A 24604-nucleotide genomic window follows, 5' to 3' on the forward strand; every position below is an offset into this window, starting at 1 on the left:
AAAGTAAACTTAGACCAAAAGTCTAACTTTAGTAGTGGTAAAGTTAGACTTTTGGTCTAAGTTAGACTTTTGGTCTAAAATTAGACAAAAAGTCTAACTTTAGTAGTAGTAAAGTCAGGTCTAAACGTGGACTTTTGGTCTACGTTTACTTTTGTGAATCAGGCCCAAAGGGTTTTCATTATACATGTTAAAATAGGTATATATTATTGAAAGTTATAATTTCTTTCCAAAAAAATATACAGAAATGGGTATAATAGGGCTAGCTGTTAAACCTTTTCTTACTTTAAATCCAGAACACCAAAGGCAAACGCAATGCAGTCGCACATTATAATGCAAAATACTCAGAAGAGCTGAGTACATGTTTGTGAGCGAATTGATATTTAGAGACTTGCATCCAATGAGAACAACCAGATACATAATTTGCAATCTGTGGTGTTGGAGGTTTATTGTTTTCTAGAAATACCTTCTTGGTTAATGGTTGCCCATCATCATTTAGAAAGTGTTTTTGTGTCGGGCTGCAGTTCAAGATCTGTAAAAGAAGAAGTGTTTCAGAGCAAATGACTTTTTTCAATACACGGTTAGAAAATACTATTAGCTGTAACACATGTCAGAGAGAACGACCAAAGACAAATATTTATTGATGGGTTATCGTTTCTTAAAGCCATAGCAAGCACAATGAGTCACATGAATGTACTACAGTATAAGAAAGTGAATCGAATAACACAAGGTTTTCTGAGATAATTGAGCTGTAACAGGATATCAGTCACCTTTGGGAATACAAAACAAATCCCACTCTTGCGAGTAGTCATTGTTCATAGCACATTCACTTCTTGTGAAATGTTATGATTTCACATCCAGGCCCCAGTATGTGTATAGAAATTACTCATCTTTTATCAGTGCTTCCCCGTTGTTCAGCATCAGCCTCATAGCTCAGGCAGGAGAGATACTGCATAATGGAGTTTTTGCTGTTTTCTGCACCGGTAGGTGGACTTCCCAACACAATGCACCACACCTTTCAACAGCCTAGGCTCAACCCTAAAGCGGAGATCTGGTCAAGCTTGAACCCTCTGAGGCAGAAAATGAGCCAGAGCCTGAGCTGAGACTTATGTCTGCTAACATTCAGTGAGAAAAAACCCCTTAATGGGATTAGTTCCATAAATTATCATAAATGATGGCCTCCGAGATGTGTTGGCCCAATGCTGCTACGATCCAATCTTCTTAACAGCAGGTTCTGTCTCTACCTCTCCTCTTTTTCAGTCACTGAGAAGAGTTGGAGGGTAGTAGGAGAGGCAGAGATGTGAATCAAGGTAAAGGAGTAGGGGCCTTTGCCTCTCTCTCTGTCCCCAAGTCCCACTTTTACTTTTAAGTAGTGGCTGTGCAGAAGGAAGGAAGGGGAAGTCTTTGCAGCCCTATTTCTCAATCTGCTCTGCCATGCTGCATGTGAAAGCAGATTGACAAGCAGATCCTGTTGAGGCCTTATGCTGCCATCTTCCATGGCTCCTGCTATCATTGAGTAACAGCTGTTGTTGGAGCCAGCCATGCATTACCGAATATGTCTGAGGGTTGTAGAATCCTCCACTATGAAATGAGGTAGGCACGTAGTTGCTGTGTAACTTTCTATACATATAGCGGTCACCAGTAGGTAGTTATAGTTAGGACTTAGTTTCCATAGGAAGAATGTTTTTTTATTTGCAAATATCTTTGGCGTTATTTGACGAATCTTCGTGACATTTTTAAAACTAATACGCTACTCACCAGCTGCTGTGTTGAAAGATTTGGGGTTATTCGTCAAGCGGGGCCCGTGAAAAAGGGGGGGGGGACCCAAAACGCTTTTTCTCCATGTTAATTTCCATCGTAAACTTTAGACACAGCTACATCCCGAACTGCTGAACGGAATTACACCAGATTTTGCAAAAATGTAGCATTTGGTTCAGAAAGCAATTTTCTGTTAAATGGTGTAAATCCGTTCAGTAGTTCCTGAGAAATGTAACGACTTCTCAGATATACAACTGTGGATCCATGAACCCTCCTGATCTTGTTCCTGAGATTTGATTGGCTGCCAACACTTCAAACCAGAAAGCATTGCCAGCCATCTTGTGACTCGGTTGCACCAAGTCACAAGCATAAATGTAAAAAAAAAAAGAAAAGGGGGCAGGATAGAAACACCCTGACCCCTCGGTTCACTGCTGGTGGGGCGATGAGGTCCCCTTGCCTCCTGAGGGCCTAAGGACAAAAGTGGACTTCATCCCTCAAGCAGCAGTGCGCCAGTAGGTGCTTTTGCAGAGTGGTGGAGAAAGGGGGCGTGGCCTCTCACCACCTCTTAGCAATCCAGCTGTGTGGGGCACACTGGAGGTTACAGGAGGGCTAGTTTGCCCCCAGAGACCCTCAAGAGCCAAGAAGACTTCATCTTCCAAATAGTAGTGTGCCAGGAGGCACGTTTGTAGAGTGATGGAGAAAGGGGCGTGGACTGCAACCACCTCTCAGCAATTCCACTGTGTGGGGCATACTGGAGGTAACAGACGGACTAATTGGACCCTAAGGACCCTCAGCAGCGAAGGGGACTTCATCACCCAACCAATAATGTGCCAGGAGGTGAATTTGAAGAGTGGTGAAGAAAGGGTGTGTGGCCTGCTATCAGAACTCAGCAATGCTGCTGTATTGACTTACTGGAGGTATTAGGAGGGGTAGTTGGCCCCAAGGATGTCCTTGGGTGCCAACTACACCACCTGTTACCTCCAGTAAGTCGCACACAGTGAGATAAAGGCCCTGAAAAACTCTAATTGAGTTTTTAAGAGACAAGCTTGCACCACTGAGATTGGAGGTTGTTAGTCTAACAGAGAGGGTACATTGTGAGAAGATTGCCTCAATAGAGGCCCCCACAGCATCCCTGTCCACCACCAAAAAGGGAAGTGAAGATAGGTGTCTGGGACTTTCTAGGGTGGGCTACGATAGACCAGTGTACTGTGCTGCCAGAATTAGGCTCTCATCACACCCTCCTCCATGCCCTAGAGGTCACTGTTTCAGTGACTCTTATATTAGATCGACAGCATACCCTCGAGGTGTTGGCCAAAGTAGGAGAGGTGGTATGGTAACAGATAGAGGCGAGGTAATATTAGATGAAGGGTGCTCTTCCTACTTAGATCATGGGGGACCATTCGGATATGGGGTAGTGAGGGATGGTGTTTACACCAGACCCAGTGTTTAGGGTAACCAAGCAGTGGTATACCTTACAGAGGTTCCCGAATTCTCCAAGGATGAGTACGAAAACCAGGATTCACTCAAAAACAAGGTCACCCACTGGTTTAGGTCTACTCAACATTGCTATTCCATTATTAGAGATGACATCAAGTATGTAGAAAGATTGCCCCTTCCAGGGTCACCATGGGATATGATCCAAGTTAGTTTTTTTGATAAGGACATGGTTGTTGGACTATTATCAATTGACTCCCGCACTATTCCCTCTGTTAATTCCTCTATTACCATCAGATATAGACCTCCAGGCATGCAAGATTTAGTGTTACTCTGGCCTGTCCCAGCAGGGCTCCCCACATGCAGCATGAGTGATTTGAGAGGGTAAAGATGACTCCGGGATGAGGGTTTGAAGTCCTCAGAAAACAACCAAGGGTCCCATGGGTCATCGCCAAATGCGCTCCAGTTTGTAGTCTCTATCCATCCAGGGCTGGCAACAAAATCTAAAGCTCATTGCGAGCCAATTGTCATGGGTACAAGGAGGGGGTAGGGCTCCAAATGGGGGAACCCAGAGTTTTTTATCACAATTTAAGATTCCTTGTCTGGAATTTGGCAGGGATCTCCAATCTACTAGCTGATCGAAAATTGTGTACTTTTGTGAATTTCTTTGATGTGATTTTATTTTTTAAAAACCTTAAGTTTGTGTACACCACACAGAACCGGGTTTTCTGCATATGGTATAAATGCTACTAGAAAAAAGATGGGTAGACCCTCAAGAGGTCTAGCAGTCTGGGTCAAAACAGCATTAGGGTCAAAAGCCAAGCTGGGCCACGTTGATTCCCTAGATATATTAGCGTTAGGGCTGGAAAACTAGGATTTTTAAATTATATAATACAATGGTGTGGTGTACTGAGGAAACAAACACAATCCGCACCTTAGGCGATGCCTTGCCCAAACTCTCTGATAATGTTCCTGTGTTAGTATTGGGTGATTTTAACTGGACTTTTGAACCCCTTACCCTCACTCCGCCAGATCTCACTGAGGAGGGGGACAGTGAGTGGCAAATCCCACAGTTAGGTGGACAAAGAGAGGAGCTCAGGTGTTGGCCCTTACTCTGCAGCATGATTTGAGAGCCACAAACGGGGTAACGAACTCTGACCCTAAGGGAGATTTTACCTTTAATAGACCTGGCCATGCAAGCAGAATCGATTACTGTTTGGTTGCCCTTAAACATTGGCCCCTAGTCCATGATATGACAGTGGCCAAACAAATAATAGATAGTGACCATACTGTCCTTGGCCTTTCCCTTATCAAGCCGGGTACTCATGAATCTGAAATCACTAGTAGACCCGATTTGGGTGCCCTATCTATCACGAATAATCAGAGTCAAATTAGATGGGACTGGGTGGAGGAACATCCGGGGATTCTCGACACAGCTAAAGGCAAAGTCCTCCAGGAGCTGGAAGAACTGGCCAAATACCCCATAAACGATGTAGTGAAGATTCTGGGCACCCGCCATGAGTCACTCTATAATGAGATCAGGGACATACTGAGTATGAGTTTTAGTAAGGTGCTAAAAAAGGAGATAAACACCACACATAAGAGAGGTGACCCCCAGGTTTTTTGGTTCAATCAGGACTGTAGGAAAGCAAAGGGGGCGCTTGTAAGTGCAGTAAAATCGAAAGCATGTCCAGCTGTAGCGGTATGTAGGGCCAAGTACAGGCAGGTAATGGAGACAACAAAGAAGAATTGGTAAGGTTCCTTGTGGTCGTCCCTACAGAGGGAGCTGACAGCCAAATACCCTAAGACTTTCTGGAGCAGGGCAGCACATTGGCTTAAGGATAGAAAGCCAGCCCTGGAGTCCACTGTCCAGTCTGAGGAGTGGGTATCTTATTATGGATCCCTTTACGAATTAGGCATTACAGTCATGGATGCAGCCTGCGATAGGAGGGGGAGGTCCCAAATGGAGTGGGTGAAGTTCTAGTTTTTTCTATTGAAGAAACTCAAGCAGCAATTCGCTTGTGTGTTCCAGCCTATGCCCCTGGCCCCGACAGAATTCCAAATGACTTGTATAGAGAGGATATTATCCTCTAGGGGCTCCTATATAAATTTGCTTACCAACTCCATTAGATATTGTGCCACAATCCCCCCTTTGTCGAAAATAGCAGAAATAATTCCTATGTACAACAAGGGGGATAGAGCTATCTATATGCCCATAAACCTTATTGACTCCCTGCAGAAAATAGTTTGGAAACAGATCCTGGCCATGATCCAGGATTGGATCCTAGAGTCCCGAATCTTGAGTGTTTATCAAGCGGGTTTTCGTGCAAAAATCAGCACCCTGGTTCAGTCCTTTCATCTTCTTTGTATTTACTGGAAGAAAGTTGCTATCAAGGGAGGGAAGCTCTATGTGGCTTTTGTTGATTTACGGTCTGCATTTGATTATGTTCCCAGAGCCAGTTTATGGAGGGTTTTAAACGAGATGGGTATACCGGGAAATCTGTTAGATATTTTAATCCAACTGCATTCATCAAACACACCTCAAGTTAGGTGGGGGGAGAACAATCAAGTAACAGAGAATTTCTGAATAAAACGTGGCGTGAGATTGGGATGTGTGTTAGCTCCCACACTTTTTATGCTTTTTATAAATGGGGTGGTTGATTTTTTAGATTGTGATGGGTGTGATGCTCCTACAATCAGCGTAAGAAGTGCACCTGCTCTTCTCATCGCTGATGACACACTTTTAATTTCCAAATCCCCGCAAGGTCTCCAACAACTCCTGAATGATTTCATGTGGTTCTGCGATGAGCGGGCCTGGTATTAAATGAGGCCAAAACAAAATATGATTTTCACAAGAGGTACTGCTAAACCAGATAAAAAACGTGTGTTTGTAGGAACCAGTCCTTTAGGGCAAGTAGATGTTTTTGATTATCTGGGTATCCATCTGACCCCGAATATGCACTGGGTTTCCCACATTGAGTGAGTTAAATTGTCACTTACTCAGCAGACTGCTCACATCAGTAAAATTCATAGACACACACTGTCTAGGCTAGTGGCCCCAGCCATGGAAATCTACAATATCATATGGAGCAGAACTCTGGGGCACTGATAACACAAATTGTTTGTCTAGCATAGAACATTGCTTTCTGAGATCTCTGTTAGACCTACCCCCAGTGCCCCTTTGACTCCTCTTTATTTGGATTTTGCTCATAGACAGTTGGCCCACAAGTTAGACTATAAAGTACTCCTGTTTTGGTATTGGTCATGAACTGTTGAAAAGCTTACCCCCTACCGCGAGGTCCGGTACAGTCTTTTAAAACGCCCTCAGGTAATCTTGATTCCACTGTTAAGTTTATTGAGGGACTTTTTAGGGAGGCTTGAGATGGAGGAGTTTTGGTCCGAACTGGAATGTCTGGCTTCTGTTCCGAGGGCTAGGATTAAAGGGATGTTCTGGGGAAACAGCTGAGAAGGAGTTGATAAATCCAGTGGGTAGTCTGACCAAGGAGTTTCTTAATTTCAAATTTGTTCCCTGGTATGAGGACACTATTGATGAAATTGTTTCCCCTCTGGCTTGCAAACTCTTTTCACAATTTCGTTACAAGACTTTACCAACAAAATTGTTGTGTATTAAGTGGCATTGTAATGTATTTAAGAATGATCTCTGTCCCTCGTGCAAAGCCAGCCCAGAATCCATTGTGTCTTTACTTTTTTTTAGTCCACATTACATATCTTTGGGGAAAAAGTGGCTAATTCCGTTATGCAGATTGGTTGGTCCTGGCCACTACCTAGAGGTATTGAGAATGTTGTATACAGATACACGTAGGGTAATAGTTTTTGGCCTTGCCGAATATTGGTATGTACTTTGGATCAAGCGCTCCAAATGTATTGTATGAAGTACTGTATTTGTTACTTGGTTTTACTCTTTCTGTCTGTTTAAAGTTTTCGTGGTATTTACGTCCTTTCAAAACAACATTTTTTTAGAAAATGTTTTTATATTCTGTTTTTAATTCCTCTTGTTTTATGTACTTTTTAAGATCTGTGTGATCGAAATAAAGTTATACATGATGATGACGAAGTCCCACAAAGCAGTATTGCTGAGAAGTTGTCAGAGGCCACACCCCCTTTCACCACCACTCTGCAAATGTGCCTCCTGGCGCACTACTAGTTCGGGGATAAACTCCCCTTGGCTCCAGAGGGACCTTGGGGGCCAAGACGTCCTCCTGGTACCTCCTGGAAGTCCTATGCAGTTGAATTCCTGAGAGCTGGTCAGACCCCTTTCTCCACCACTCCTCAAATGTGACTGCAACCTTAAAAGTTCACTAAAAAAAACAAAGGTTACAGGGACATGATAGTTAGGAATTAGCATTTTAAAAAACCTTAACAAATCACAAAAAAAGGCCTAAGGTTACAGGGACGTTTAAGTTAGGGTCAGATTTTACTCATACAAAACCAAAGAAATTCAGCCGTTATAGTTAGATGAGTTAACTATGACTCGCGCCCTCACAATGCACTGCTTATGACCTCACATATTACATCACTCATGACATAGTCAGTGAAATCACTGACATCCCAAATGACATTAGTGATGATATCATCCACAGCTTCTCTGACGCACCCACTCACACCTCTATAGAATCTTGTATACACACACTGCCACTCCCACACAACCATTCACAAACCCATTCACAGAGCCATACTAGTACTTACACACCCATTCACTGATTCATAGATTTGAACACACACCCACTCGCTCACCCATACAGCCACTCATACACCCACACACTCACTAATACAGCCATTGACATATCCACTGAAATACCCATACAAATACTCACACACACTGAGTGAGTCACCCATAGAACTACTCACACACCTAGATACTCACCTATACAATCACACACCCACCTACTCACCCAAACAGTTACACACACACCCACTTACTTACTCATACACATAGTAAAGTGTAGTCTCTCACCTATACAGTCACACAACAACCAATCAATCACCCATATAGCCACTCATGTACCCACCAACACACTCATACACCCAATTAGACATCAACTGACAGAGAGATTCACACATTCACACAACCAGTCACTCACACATACATTCACGGAGACTCCTAATCACTCACTTTTACATTCACACACCCACTCAATCATCCATACAGTCAATCATACACCCACTGATTCACCAGTACACCTATGTTCATATATTTAACAACTCCTAATCTTTTTTTAAAACACTAACAGTCACTGGATGATGCCATCAGTGATGTCACTTGATATGTCATCAATATATATATATATATTCACTAAAAAAACATAGGTTTCAGGCACGTTATAGTTAGGAATTAGCATTTAAAAAACCTTAAAAATTCACTGAAAAAACCATAGGTTTCAGGGACGTTATAGTTAGCTGGACATTTTACTCGTACAAAACCCTAGAAATACCCCCGTTATAGTTAGTTCATCTAACTATAACTCGCTAGCCCGCAATGCACTGCTGATGACGTATTCCATCACTCATGACATGGTCAGTGACATCACTCATGACATCACTGATGACATCTCAAATGACATCACTGATGACATCATCCTGACATCATCCTGACATCATCCTGACATCATCCTTGTGATAGCGTGGCAGACCTCCTCTCACCCTAATATAACATGTCAGAGTGCGTCTCCACAGGTGGGAACCTTGGAGCTTTGATATATATATATATATATTACCTACTGGCGGTCGCCAGTAGGTAGTTATAGTTAGGACCCCTTTTCCATAGGAAAACCTCAACATTCTATTTTGAATAACTTTGGCGCCGGTCGATGAATCCTCGCGAATTTCTCAAAATAGGTGGGGCGCTACGCTCCGCTCCTACCCTGAAAGTCTCGGGGGGATCCGTCAAGCGGGGGCTGAGATAAAAGGGGGGTCCCAAAACGCGTTTTCCCCATGCATTTTTCCATAGGACCTTTAGAACGAGCTACAGCCCGAACGGCTGAACAGAATTACTCGAAATTTGGCAGAGAGGTAGTCCCTAGGTCAAGGAAGTGCCTTTTGTAGGTTTGGTGTAAATCTGTTCAGTAGATTCTGAGAAAATAGCCTTTAAATCAATATATATATCTGAGCCCGCTTACGGTACGCTTACCGTACGCTTACCGTAAGCGTACGGTGGCGTGCGCGAGCGCGATTCTGATTGGCTCTTAGATCTTAGTAAACATTCGAATCGGCCGAAACCAGGAAGCGGCGGCCGCCATTTTGTGTATTTCACTCAGAAAAAAAAGAGTGAAAACAAGAAAAGGGGGCAATGAGGAGAGTTACAGACCCCCTTACATTTGTGAGGGGGTCAAAGAAGGACTGTAAAGTACAAAGAAAACATTTATTGATTTTAAAAAAATTCACGGGGTACGCGTACGGTAAGCTTACGGTAAGCGTACGGTAGAAAAAAAAAAATACAAAATGAAAATCAGATTTAAGTGTTTAGATATTAGGGGGCTCTAAAAAGCCGTTGTGTTTATGAAATGATTTTTTAGTGGTACCTACAAGTAAGTACCGATGCAGAGTCTAAGGTTCAAGAGGAAGACTCTGTTCCCTTCATCATTGAAGTGCACACCATCTCCTCTATAAATGTCTTGCATGTCATAACGCAAGTTGTTGTGGTAAATGGAATCCATACCATAGTCACGGAGGAAAGCAGAAACAGATTTGTTGACGTGCTTTCTTGCTTTGTCATCGCACCGCGTGCCCATCGTGCGTGCACGGCACTAACTGCGTAAAGTGGGCGTGCGGTGCGCGAAGCGCACCGTGCGCGCACGGAACGAACTGCGTTATGTGGGCGCGCACGCCACGAATGGCGTAAAGTAACTTAGCATTTAAAAAAACGTACAAATTCACTGAAAAAACCATAGGTTTCACACACGTTATAGTTAGGAATTAGCATTTAAAAAACCTTGCAAATTCACTGAAAAAACCATAGGTTTCACACATGTTATAGTTAGCGGAAATTTTACTGATAAAAAACCAATGAAATTCCCCCGTTATAGTTAGTGCAGGCAACTATAACTCACGCGACCGCAATCCTCTGCTGATGCTAATACTGTATTTAGACACTTATTTGCCCATGTCTTCTTCCATACATTTTTAGCTATACATATATTACAAATATTTTTTTTTCATAAAGACACATATGTCATCAGCAGAAGATTGCGGTCGCGTGAGTTATAGTTGCCTGCACTAACTATAACGGGGGAATTTCATTGGTTTTTTATCAGTAAAATTTCCGCTAACTATAACATGTGTGAAACCTATGGTTTTTTCAGTGAATATATATATATATATATATTACCTACTGGCGGTCACCAGTAGGTAGATATAGTTAGGACCTATTTTCCATAGGAAATCCGCAACATTCTATTTGGAATAACTTTGGCGACGATTGACGAATCTTCGCAAAAATGTCCAAACTTTTGGCCAGCTCCGGTCCGCTCCTATCCTGAAAGTTTCACGGTGATTCGTCAAGCGGGGGCCGAGAAAAAAGGGGGTCCCGAAAACACTTTTTCCCCATGCATTTTCCCATAGGACCTTTAGCCGCAGCTACAGCCCGAACTGCTGAACGGAATTACACCAAATTTGGCAAAGAGGTAGTCCTCAGTTCAGACTCATGCCTTTTGCTTAAATGGTGTAAATCCGTTCAGTAGTTCCTGAGAAAATTAGAGTTAAATGTACATATATATCTATGGCCTCGGAGGATCCGCGCACCCTCCCAATCACAAGCTGAATTTTAATTGGCTGCCAACACTCTGAATCAGGAAGTGTTGGCAGCCATCGTGTGCCTCGGTAGAACCAAGGCACAAGAAACCCCCCCAAAAAGTCGCAAAATGCGAAAAGGGGGCAGGGTAGAAACACCCTGACCCCCTAGGCCTGGTCAGGGGCGTCCCACAAGGACCCCCAAGGCCAAAATTGTAATTTCTTTTTTAAATGGGAGGATGCGCGCATCCTGCCGATAGAATTTTTTTTTTGCATATTTGCTACATATGCTAATTTGCCCCTGGGGGCATATTGAAAACTTAAGTGTGGGAGGGTCCCAAACCCCCCACACTGCCCCAGGGACCGCCACCCCCTGGGGCACTAACATAAAATAGGCGGGGGGCTCACGGTCCCCCCACAGCCCCAGGGACCGCCACCCCCGGGGCTTCTTTAAAATGGGTGGGGGGCTCTCAGGCCCTCCCAGCCCCGGGGACCGCCACCCCCAGGGGCTTCTTTAAAATGGGTGGGGGGCTCTCAGGCCCCCACAGCCCAAGGGACCGCCACCCCCTGGGGCAACTTTAAAATGTGGGAGGGGGCCGCGCGGCCCCCCTCCTGGAGCCTTGTACAGGCCCTGGGGACCGCCACCCCCCAGGGCCGGTTCCTGCAGTGTCCCGAGGTGCCCACCCCCGGGACACTGCCATTTGCAATGGCAGGGCGGGATCCTCGCGGCTCCCACCCTGCCATTGCAAACTGCTTTGCTTCATTGAAGCGAGAGCAGGGAAACCTGCTCTCGCTTCAATGAAGGAAAGCAGATTGCTTTTCCACATGGGGAGCAGCATGTTAGCTGCTCCCCATGTGGAAAAGCAATGCCGGCTCCCGCAGGACGCGGGGAGCCGGCTGCGACGGTGGGGGGATTGCAGATCCCCCCACAGCCCCCAACGAAGAGGGCCAGCCCCGGGAGATGGGGTCCCTGGGGCTAGTAGTACCCCGGGAGGGGGGCCACATGGCCCCCTTCTAAAAACATTTTTAAAAAATTGCAACAAAAAAAATGGCTCCGGGGATGGGGTCCCCGGGACCATAAGTGAGGGGGGCAAGGCAGTCCCCCTCCAAAATAAAAGGGCCATGCCCCGGGTGATGGGATCCCCGGGGCAAGTTATGGCCTCGGGATTAATTTCCCCGTTATAGTTAGTTCAGATAACTATAACTCGCGCGACCGCCACTCTATCACAAGGATGATGTCATCAGTGATGTCATGAGTGATGCCACTGACCATGTCATGAGTGATGTAATATGTGACGTCATCAGCAGTTGATTGCGGGCGCGCGAGTTATAGTTATGTGAACTAACTATAACGGGGGAATTTCATTGGTTTTTTACGAGTGAAATGTCCAGCCAACTATAACATGTGTGAAACCTATGGTTTTTTAAGTGAATTTGCAAGGTTTTTTGAATGCTAATTCCTAACTATAACGTGTGTGAAACCTATGGATTTTTAAGTGAATATATATATATATATATATATATCACTTTATAGCAAGATGGGTCTACTGTGTCCATATTGGATTGTGGGCTATCTGACTGTGGCGGGAATTGAGAATTATTTAAGACCTTATAAAACTAGTGGCTGGTATATAAATATCCTTATATAGTATGCAGGAGAGTATAATCTGCTTTCAAACTCCTTTTCTTTATTTACATACTACGTGTGCTTTCTGATGTTAGAACATGGTTGTAGTAAGAGAATGGCAAATCTAGTCACTTTTTACTTTTAAATGTGAGCCACCCTGCTCAAATGGACTTCCTTTTTGCCTACATGTTGCGTATTGTAAAGGTATGAAAAAGTGGTGTGATCAATATAAACACTATTTCTGAACCCTCCCCGGGGCCCTATTACATATAGGATGCATTTTCTCGTTTGTGCCACAGTGCACCATTAAATAGGTGTGCCGTGTGCAAACAGGGAAAGTGCTCCCAATTACATTGAACGCACTGCTGCCAGGGCTGCTGAAATATGTGCTGCCCTGGGGACAGTACATTCAAATGAAATATGGAGCTGCTGCTTAAAAGCCACTCTGTGTTTCACTGTGCAGACTGTTACCCGCCTGCACTTTAAAGAGGGATTAGAGATCCATTATCAGATGGGTGCAGTTAGTGACTGCACATGCCTGCAAGTGTATGTCTGGGGGGCCCTATAGACCACTTTTCCCCCTCCAGAGGGCTGCCATCGGGGGTGCACTAACAGTGCGCCACCTTTTTGTGGCACACTTTTAGTGGGCCTCATGACTGCTTCTTTTTGTAGAGCCTTCCTCATTTGCATAGGGCCACACCCCATGCAAATGAGGAAATGCCCTCTTGAGATAGCGCCTGCGCTACATCTGCACCAGTGCTATCTGTATTTGCTGAAGTGTTCACGCACGAGTCTGTAACCCCTTCTGAAATACCAAAGTTCCCCGGGTCACACAAAGTGGGCACATATGCCCATTGTGCCCCCAGGGCACTTTCTGTAATAGGTTCCCAGGTGTCTAGTTTCCAGAAATGGTGTTTCCCTGGGTGATGGGACCCACGTACTGTAGCTACATCATATGTGAAGTCAACATTAACTAAACATGGACAGTTTCAAACCATTCCAATTCCTTACAAAGGGCAAACCCACACATGTTGGGTGATTTTCTAGTGAGAAGAAGAGTGGGTAAACTGAATGGCATAACATTCCTTAATGGCATGTCATATGAGGTCCTGAACAGAGACACTAAAATTCCACTAGCAGTGCATACATCAAAATTCCCCACTTCTTTACTGTGTCTTGTTTTTAAATTGTGCCACACGCCACAGTGACAGCATTACTTGGTTCAATAAAACACTTTATCCTGTATTGCTGATATTTACTTACTAGATATACCTTTATGAAAGAAACAAGAACCCACACAATTTTCTCACTAGTTACAAATGAGTAGGCAACCAACAGGATTTATAATGGAGTCTTTCCAGTATATACTCTTAAGGCTGTATATGTACCCAGAGGAAATCTCACACAATAATTAAATCTTGATGTTATACCAAGTTCTCCTATTAGGTCTTAATTTCCTGAACATCAGCTGCATTTTGTAAAATAATAAAGCCTTTTCCACCAATATATTTTGCCCGGGATTATACAACTCAGACAACTGTGTGGAGAAGTTGTCAACCACAGGCTAAATTTTGAACTGCCTTTCATGGTCTTGTGGCAAAATTATGAGTAACCACTGTAATGCTTTATGTGTTGCAGAATTAGCAAACAATCTTGGCCCCCGATAGGTTGTGCTAAGTTTTTTATAGGAGACCTATAAGAGTGCACTGATGGCTTGTGCAATACTGTTAGGAGTAAAGTAAATGCAAATTAAGACCTTAATAATTCTTCAACTCCATAAGTGAGGTGAGAGTTATCAGGTGTGCACCAGAGTGAAGTGTCATAGTAGTTATGTGCTCCTTCAAAGAATGAAAGTAGTCAAAGGGCACACAATGTGTAGCATTAACTTTACATCCAGCAAATCTAGGTAAAGGAGCAATGTAAAGGGGTCGCTAAGAGAGTTGTTTTGCTGTGCTCTGTATAGTCCCAGTCCTTAAATGTGATCAACCCCCTGCCTCTCAACAGTACAGGCTGTAGTAATGACAACTCAACTGCTTTACTATGCTCAATGCTCTTCAGGTTCACTTGCATAGCAATGATCACCTTTGGAGCATCACCAATGGAAAATTCCCCTCCAGAATTCCAACCTAGTCCTTACCCTCAGATGCACAAAAACTGAGAATAAAAAAACAAAAGTCAAAGAACGAAACCTCTGCAAAGTCTCTGTTAATAGCCATTTTTTTTTTTAAACCCAATAGAACACAATCTACACTGAGGAAAAAAAAGTAATAATAAACAATGTTTCTACTTGCAACACACAGATCAAAAAGCCAATTGCAACTTCAACAGCAATATTAACGTCCAGTCTTATTTGAAGGCTGATAACAAAGAAAATCCAGAATGCAATATTGGCACCGAGAACAAAAAATTATAGCACAGCAAATCATTGCAAAATCCCTGACAGAGATGAACTAAAAGTGTTTCCGTTGCTTCCAGAATAGAAATGGAAATGCAATAACATTTCTAACAATAGAAGAGGAAATAACTAAGCAAAACTAGATCATGCAAAGCGGCCAGGATGGCCCCTGTCCAACGTCTATTGCTCCACTACTCTTGGTTCACAGTACTCACTCTTGTGCTTCTTTTTTATCACAGATATGCCTGTATAATCGCCAGCAAGTAGAAAACTAGGGCCTTTAAAGTGCCACCGTGCCTTGATCATGGCCAGCTTCAGATCCAGATGTGTGCATAGGGCCCCGTGGCGTTGAGCAAATTAAAAAAATTAAGTCCAAGATACATACATCATGTCGCAATCACGTCCTGTGTTTATCTCCTCATCCAGCAGAAAACAAACTGCTTTCAAACAAACGTTTACACAGCCATCGAGAGAATTGGTTCTAGGGCAAAAATGCCCAATGACAATCGGGGGTATTGCCCAAACAAGGAAAAGAGTTTGTGAGGTACACCACGGAAGAGAGGAGCAACTCCTCTTTACAAAACTGCTTGCCCTTCCCACTGCACGTCTGTGGCTGGAATGATTAAGCACCGGCAAATTATTGACAGTAGGCATCGTCAATTAAAGAGGCAGAGATTGCAGCACCTCATACAAATACAATTATGGAGAGGCAGCATTGGAAATGGAAACCTGCGTTTCCCTCCAATAGAGAATTGTGATTCCAAAGCATGTATCTTTTTAGGGGGCACTATGGCCAAACTTGTGGGATAAAAGTAACTTTATACTTAGGTCCTGACTAGTATTGAACCACAAAACCCATTTTCGGTGCAGTCTTTCATTTGTGCAGGATTATTATTCAGGAGAATATTTCCCCAGGCACAGGAGTTTACACCAATGATTTACAAGAAAATAACTGCTGCACGTGAATGTGTGTGTTATACTGTAATTCAGCAGAATTATGCGTCACTGTCACTGTTCACTCAGTAGTCACTGTTTTACTTTGCTTTGTATGTATCCTTTGTTATGTGCACCTAAAACTTGGTAGGGACACTTCTGGAATCTCTAGGCAGGAATCTGTCTCAGAGGGGTATCATTGCACCATTGTAAAGTGGAGTTGCTTCCCTTTCCAGTGCTGCCTCTCCCATAATTTTCCATGCCTGGGGGGGGTGCAGTGATCTGAGGGCTGTCTGAAAAAATGGTGGCTGCTATTTATCTCTAATATATCGTCCCAAGAAAGAGAAAATAGGCTTTACAGTAACTAGACACTTTGGTGGGTTGGCCCCTATGCCAGCGGGCTGCCCCCCACCCACAAAATATTTGGGTCCCAGTGGTTGGATTCCTGCACAGGGATCGTGGGTATACTGTCATTCCTGAGCAGGAACCTATTTAGGAGAGGTACGAATGGAAAGGAGAGACTCACCCCTTTGCGTTTCCTATTTTGGCTAGGCTAGGAGAGGCGTACGACTCAAGTCACGTGTGGTGCTTAAACATGTGATCATTCTTTCCACTGATGTCTAGTGGACTCTCTCTTCCTGGGGTAGTCAATCAAGGGGTCTGGGGCCCAACCATCCCCTCAAGAGAGGAAAAGGCTTTGCACGTTTTTTGCCCCGGGAGAGGGGCGGTCAGTCCCAATGCTCGGGGCTGCCCCCAGAAACAAGGGCCCATTAGTTAGGTCATTACCCTGCTGTGATCCACGAGTAGAAATCCATTCAGTAGCATATGTGTATTTAGAAATTTCCCAAAATGTATGATAATATAGAAAAGAAGAAGCATTTATACCGTAAAGCTCTTAACATCAACATATCTAATTTACATTTCAATAATAGACACTCTTTTTTCTTAAGTGATATGTCTAATTCTTCCATAAAATCAGATAAATATTGGCATACTTGGAAAAATATTTTGTTGTGTCTAACCTATGTTCAGTGTACCCACATTGATTTCTGCTGCTATAAAATGGTTAAAATGATTAAAGGTTTTTGCTCCAAGCTTTGCTTGCTGTCAGAGGTATCTTAATATTTAAGGTAAATCTCAGCAAACTTTTTGAAGGTCAAGGGGCCAGTTTACCAAGCCAGTCAAGCTTTATTTCGCCAATAATGCCATCAAATCACATTGATATTAAGAATCATAGTTATCGATATAAAACTTGTCAGATTATAAGAGACAATGTTAAAACGTAAAATACTTATCATAAAACCTTATAAAATCATAAAAAGTTCATAACAGTCTCAAAAGGATTAAGTATCCTATAGATGTGCATAGGTAAATATGGCAAGTTTTATACAATTCATACAGTGATGCTACCTTATGTCTCTGGGGAGGTGCAACTTTTTTGCCTAACTCTCCAAACTGCCATTAGAAAATGGAAAAGTACGAAGGCCTTTAATTGACTAGAGTCAGACTTATTCCCAGAGCCACCTTATGTTCTCTAACACCCAGATTGCAGCACAGGGATAGTATCCAGGTATTCGTACTACTCTGGTAGGTTGCGCAAAAAATAGGACATGCTCAAGGCATTTCTCTGGGTAGCCACATGAGGGACTCTGAGAATCCTCCACCCTGGAGCCGTGCGCCCAGTTGGATTTGAAAGAATGAATGGGCAAAGTCCCATAGTGGAATTGCAGGATCAGTCTCCTGTCCGTAGCATGCTCTATCTCATCCAAGGTTTGTTAAAAGGTGTCCTTCACTGTAAGGAAGGCATCAGATCCGAGCTTTGTCTGAGAATGTAATTATTTGTCTTTGTGGTGCTGGTACTTTGACTTAATGAGCATCTTGGGAATTTCACCAGCCGTCTCTCTCACCCAATCTTAACAAGGGCCACTCTTACGGATCTCAGCCAGGATACGTTATGTGAGCCGTAATTATGCAATATTTCTTCTAAGCCCTGGTGATAAGAGCCCAGTTTGGGGGTGTCCCAGATTCTTTTCCAATAAAGGATCGGTCTCAGTCCTATCGTCTCAACAATGGGTCTAAACCCAAGATCCAGCCTGAGCAGGAGTAGGGGAGTACGTACGGGCAACCCTATCAACTGGCGCACAAATTGATTTTCTGCTTGTAGTAGTGAGTTCACATCCATATGTCCCCAATGTTCTGCACCATATAGAGCTGTACCTAGGGCCTGGTGCTTGTATATCTGAATGGCCAGTGGGATAGGACGAAACTGGGAGCCTGGGGACATTTTTAAGATTCCCCCAGCTACTTTTTCCAGTTTTAGCCTACGCTGGGTTATATGAGTGAGCCTGTCTAGCTGCATGTAAGTGTGATGCACAGGTAATCAAATGCGTGTACAAGTTCCAAAGGGATCCACATTAACGTATGATTGGGTCTGGTCAAATGATAGGAGTTCAGGACCATAAACTTGGTTTTCCCTACATTAATCTCCAAACCCGTTTGTCTACAGAAGCATTCAAAATGTTCCAATACTCTCTGGAGGCCCACAGGTAATTTGGAGAGAAGCAGAGTGTCATTCCCAAACATGAAGGCAGGAACCCTCATGTTTGCCAGTCTCGGAGAGTCATTATCGCATTTCTCAAAGAAAGGGACTAAACCATTAATATACAACATAAACAGGGTGGGTGCAAGTACACATCCGTGCCTGACAACTCCATTGACTGGAATTGAATCAGTTAGCTCACCCAATTGGCTGCATCTGACCCGTGCAGAATTATTTTCCTAGAGTCTGACCACAACATCCACCAGGGATCTCCTATCTCAAAAAGCACCTGCCACAGAGACAATCTCAGGACCCGGTCAAATGCGGATCGCAGGTCCACAGAGAAAACATAGGGACGGCCCTTAAATAAATTAACAGTTTTCTGAAACAATAGCTGGAGCTTGAACACTTGGTCTGTAGTGCTTGTGTGTTCTCGGAATACCGCTGGCAGAGGTGTCAGAATTTTAATGGTAGTCAACCACTCGTGAATTCTGTATAAGATAATCCTACTAAACAATGTTGGGAGTTATCTCTAAGGCTTATGGGTCTGAAATTAGTTGGTAAGTCTCTAGAGCCCTTTTGTAAGATGGGGATGATTTCCAAACCTGCCCATGTGTTGGAATGGGATCCCCCCTCATTATATCATTGAAGATCACGGAAAAGTAGATACCCCAAATATCAAATTCATCCTAAAACAAGTCTCCGAGGATCTTATCCAGCCCAGAGGCATACTAAGCACTTTTGCATTTGCAAAATGAAAAGGTTGGTAATTGTGAAGGTCTTATGTGTAATAAACTAAACCCATAATGGGAGGTAAGAATGGGTTGTGCAGTTAATTAGAAATCACAATCACTGTTGCAAGTCGCAATGGTATCTTTTAATGGTTTGCAACCACAATTGAAATGACAAACCATTGACCGGTTACCAACACCTCAAAGGGGGCAGAAATTGATTCGCAAATCAGGATACAGCATTGGAATTGCCAAAACCAGGACATACCCCTTAATGATAATTTCACTTTAGATCAGATTAATGTCAAATTCAAAACTCACTGTAATCCCAGCTCAAACAAATCCCAAATTGCATCATCCAGTTGCACTGTATCCTGATGATGGTCTCGGGGACTGGTTGGCCATAAGAGACTGAAACGTGAACAATTCCTCCTCTCTAACATCATTTACAGTGATATTTTGTTTATCAGTCCATGTGAAAACTGAAAGTAAGAGGAACATTATTCAACTGGAGTTATATAATCGGATCATGTGGGGGGGGCGACAATGTAGTCCAAATTGAATATCTAACCCTGAGTGCTGTGAAAACCATTTGTAAGATCAAGAGAAACTTCTGTGTACCAGTATAAAACATTTATTTCAATGAGGTCAGTATGCCTGAGGTTTGATTTTTGTGATTTTTGTTCTATTATTAATAACATTGTGTTGCATGTTGAATGTTTTGTTTTTGATGATTAGTACAGCGTTAGATAGTTTGACCAACGAATTCAGAGGTATTCCTCAAAATAATTTCTCTGGGAACATTGTCTCCTTATATTAATGAACCAGCTCCCTAGGGTAATAATAGGTTGCCAATTGCGGTTACAGATTTTATAATGAGCATCGCCACTGCTGTAAGAGAACCATTTACAGTTTTCTAGGGAAGTTTCATATTGCTAACAGTAATATTGAACTATTTAACAAAGCACATTTTTCCTATTTAAAATGAACTGACAGAATTAAGCCGACATGTGTTTGGACAGCGAGATATCTTCAGAAGACCGGATAAACCAATTGCAAGCTCCTGTAAAATGTACTCTAAAAGAGTTATCATAACCATATATCCTTCCCGGTAAATGAACCCTAGAAATAATGTTGACAATATTAGTACAGAATCAAAGTCTGCATCACAAGGCCTGATTTTTCTTCATTTGATAAGTTTAATTTACTTAATTGCTTTTAAAGTCTGCATTGTTCCAAATAAAACTTTAGACCATAGCTTTGAATTGTTTGAAAAATATGGATTGTATCTTTACAAGGGACTTGAAAAGGAAATTAAGAATGATGCTTTTATTGGTTTTATTTGCATCTTAAGGCTACTCTGGCTCGGAAAAGACAGCGGAAGAGCCTGTCACCTTGCAAACAGTTTTGTAACTCCATTCAGTTAACAGGAATAAAAACACTGAAACATTACATTTTGGATTGTATTATGCATATAGAGAAAAAATAACAGTAAGGTAATGTCAGCAAAATCATATAGGTATAAGTGATATAATGTGGCCTTTGACCACATGACATCTCGGGAAACAGCATCACACGACTTTTAACTGTGATAGTGATCATTTTGCCTTTAATGAAAATTCAAAGCGGCAAACTATTAATAAAAATATACCATTAATGCCCCTAAATACAAATGGTAGTTTCTAGCTCTTCTGAGATGACTTCAATTGGATTTGGAATTTTATGTTCTTATGATGACCCCAACAACATGTTTCTACATTTTTACATATTAAAAAGATTGACAATATTTCTTTTTAAAAAGCAATATCCAATGTACTTAGGTCTGCTAATTGTCCTCTGACTTCTAATCGCATTTTCTTTTTATTGCTTATTTAGGTATTGGCGGTACAGTGAAGAAATGAGAGCAATGGATCCTGGTTATCCAAAACCTATCACTGTTTGGAAAGGAATCCCAGAATCTCCACAGGGAGCCTTTGTTGATAAAGAAAATGGTTAGTATTGTCTTAAGAATTATAACATATAGTTTTACATCTGTATACATCTGTATGACTCAGCAATAAATGCCACCATTTTGACAGATTGTCCCTCATATCTCTTGGAGAATTGTAATGGTTTGAGCATCAATCACGTTGATTATGTAGAATTAATTCAAATTTCATGCATTCATGTAATATAAGCAAGGGCAAATGCAAAAGACCTTTGCCCTAAAAAAGCAGAACTATCAGCTTTACAACTTTTTTCCTTTCTGTTCATATGAAAGCAAGAAAAATCATTTAGTTTCTTTCAAGATGCCGTCACAATGCATGTCTGTGCATCGTAATGCATACAGGTACATGCATCATGATGCATACCTATGTATGTGTTTCAATGCTTATCAGCTATTTTTAATTTACCATTCCAACATGGCATTTGACCTGGTTAAGATGGTATAGTAAAAGTTAAAAAAAAAAAAAACAACATGCCAAGCAGCACCTTGCAGCTACTGGGTTCTTGTGAACAAATAAAATAGTAATAATGGGGAGGAGTAACAGGAAGACTAGGGGAGCGAACTAAAAAGTGAGCACACAGGTGGGTAGTAGAGAAGAATAAAGGGGTACCACATTCACTTATTTTTGAGTCCTGAACACAAAAGAACCAAAGAGTCACCTCAATCAGAACACTGTGAGACTGAAGTGCTCCTAGATGGAACAAACACGAGTATAGGGCACTAAGTGTTAGAAATTGTGGTCTCTAGTTGGCAGGTTGTTACCCTGTCCAAGCAGGGACCCTTCTTCCTAGTCAGGATAAGGGGGATACACTTCTAAAATACTCCTGCTCACTCCCTTGGAAGTTGGCACGAGCAGTCAGGCTTATCTCAGAGGCAGTGAGTAAAGGTTTTGCACATAACCAACAGTAATACAGTGAAAACACTACAAAAGGACACAACACCAGTATTAGAAAAATAGCCAATATTTTATCTGTGCAAAACAAGACCAAAAACGATCAAACATCCACAACACAGTTCTTAGAAATATCAATAAGCAAACATAGACTTAAAATATAGTGCCTTGGAGTCAATAGCTCCATCCGGGGCTATCACAGCATCGTGAACAACAAATCCAAACAGTTCTGGCTGACCGCGCAGTCGTAGGCAAGCTACAGTGTCAGGAAGACCCACAAAAAAGTACCCTTAGAAATGTAGGGTGTCGGTGACCTGGCGATGAGCTCCAAAGAGCCGGCATCAGCAGGCATTGGCTCCGGAGGTCGGTGCAGTAGTTGTCAGGCCCTTGAACCCACACATGTTGCAGATCAAACTCCGTGCGGTTGAAGTCGGGAGCGTCGGTGCGCGTCGAGGGTGTCGTGCGATGTGCAGCGGTGTGGCGTGAAGTACCAAGAAGTTGCTGTGCAGGCAGCCACTCAGTGACGGTCGCCCAGCGGCATCAGTGAGACCATGGCTGCAGTGCGAAGTGGTGCGGTGATCGTCACGGTGCTGGCAGGTCATGGTGCAAGCAGCGTTGTCATCGTTGCTGATACGCTATATTCGACTGACAAACCAGAGTCGATAGTATCGGCGGGCCAAGGCTGCGGTGAGGGACGAGACGGTGCGTCATGTATTTTACGAGCGGTGCCCTCAAACCACGGTGCAAGCAGAGGCATCGATATTGACGTGGTGTGTCATCGTCGGGGATACCAGGGCAGTGGTGTGAAGCGAGGCAGTGCGAAGTGCAGTACCCACTAGTCATGTTGCAAGCAGCGGCTCACCAGTAGCATCGTCGGGCATTGTAGTTGGTGAGACCAGGGTTGCCGTGCGGTGGTGCCCTCTGCCGTGCTTTCAGGACATGGAGCCAGCAGCGGCGTTGTTGACGGCGTTGGGTTGCTTTTTCTCCTGTTGAAGCACAAAACACACAGTTTCCAGTGCTGGTAGCCAATGAACTTGAAGTCTTTGTTGTTCCTGAGGACAGGGGGCAAGCTCTACCGCAAGCCCTTGGAGAAACTCAAACAAAGAAGTTGCAGCAAGTTCAGCCCAGTTCTTTCTCTGCCCAAGACAGAAGCAGCCACTGCAGACCAACACAGCAAAGCACACCAGCAAAGTGATAGTTCCTCCTCACAGCTTCTCCAGCTCTTCTTCTGGGCAGGTTCCTTGATCCAAAAAAGTTCTAAAGTTCTGGGGTCAGGGTCCAATATTTATACCACATTTTCTCTGAGCCCAGTCCAAACCAGTTCTACCTTCTCTGGCCCAGCTTTACTGCAGGAGATGGAGACTGTGTTGTGCAGAGGCGACACTGCCTATTCAGGTGCTAGTGAAAACTCCTCACACCACTCTAAATGCAGACCAGGCCTATTCTGCCCAACTATGAGTCACCCAGGAAAGGCAGGACACACCTCACCCTCCTTGTGACTGTCTACAGTGAATGCACATCCCAATCCCCTGTCTCTTCAAAACCAGACAGTCAATATACAACCCAGCAGAGGCACACAGAATGTTTAGGCAAGACAATACCCACTTTCTAAAAGTGGTATTTTCAAACGCATTAAAATAAAAATCCTCTTTACTAAAAGATGTATTTTTAAATCCTGAGTTCAGGCATACTAAACTCTATTTCGTCAACTTGTCCCAATGGAAAGTTAGGCGTGTTAGATTATACAAAGTAACTCCCATGTTAGCCTATGGAACAGATGGTGTCAATATCGAAAACGAAATTGGTAGTTTTTCACTATCAGGACATGTCACACACACACCAGGATATGTCCTACCTTTCACATACACTGAACCCTGCCCATGGAGCTACCTTGTGCCTACCTGAGGGGTGCCTCACATGTAAGAAAAGGGAAGGTTAAGGCCTGGCAAGTGGGGGCAATTGCAAGGTCGGCATGGCAGCAAAAACTGTGCACAAACACTGCAGTGACAGGTCTGAGACACCTTCGAAAGGCTGCTTGTGTGGTTGGCACAATCAGTGCTGCAGGCTCACTAGCAGCATTTGATTTACAGGCCCTGGGCACACACGATGCACTGTACTAGGGACTTAAAAGTAAATCAAATAAGCCAAACATAGAAACCTCAATCCATAAACACAATTTACCGCAGGAGTACTTGCACTTTAACACTAAACAGCAGTGAGAAAGTGTGCAGAGGCACCAAACCACCAAAATGAAGTCCAACGTAACATTGAAAACAGGAGGCCAGAAAGCACAAAAAGACAGGTTAAAGATGCCAGGTCTAACATTAAGCAATTGAATCAAGAGTCGGCATGTAAGATGGACAACAAAGACATCAGAGCCGATTCCTCATTACAAGGCTGACCCTAAGCCCATTCTAAGTATATTTTGTATTGGAAAGAATAAGTTGGCCAACAATCAGCTGAAAATGTCTTTGCCAAGACCTCAAATTTACTTCAGTGCTATCTGGACAATTTAACTCCTAGTATGTATCATAGGTACATATATTAAATCTACTTAAATTATGG

At 43.1% G+C, this 24604-nt stretch overlaps 1 protein-coding gene across 2 annotated transcripts in view; it reads left to right on the forward strand.

Moving 5' to 3' along the window:
* MMP16 (matrix metallopeptidase 16) overlaps nt 1-24604 on the forward strand; it is a 469099-nt gene that overhangs the window by 431677 nt on the left and 12818 nt on the right. For both annotated transcript variants that reach the window (XM_085605315.1, XM_085605316.1), the window contains one exon: nt 21036-21151. In XM_085605315.1, the coding sequence (XP_085461441.1) occupies nt 21036-21151 (116 nt within the window). The remainder of the gene's footprint in view (nt 1-21035; nt 21152-24604) is intronic.

The sequence above is a fragment of the Triturus cristatus genome, chromosome 5_1 (genome assembly GCF_964204655.1).
Source record: "Triturus cristatus chromosome 5_1, aTriCri1.1, whole genome shotgun sequence".
NCBI lineage: Eukaryota > Metazoa > Chordata > Amphibia > Caudata > Salamandridae > Triturus > Triturus cristatus.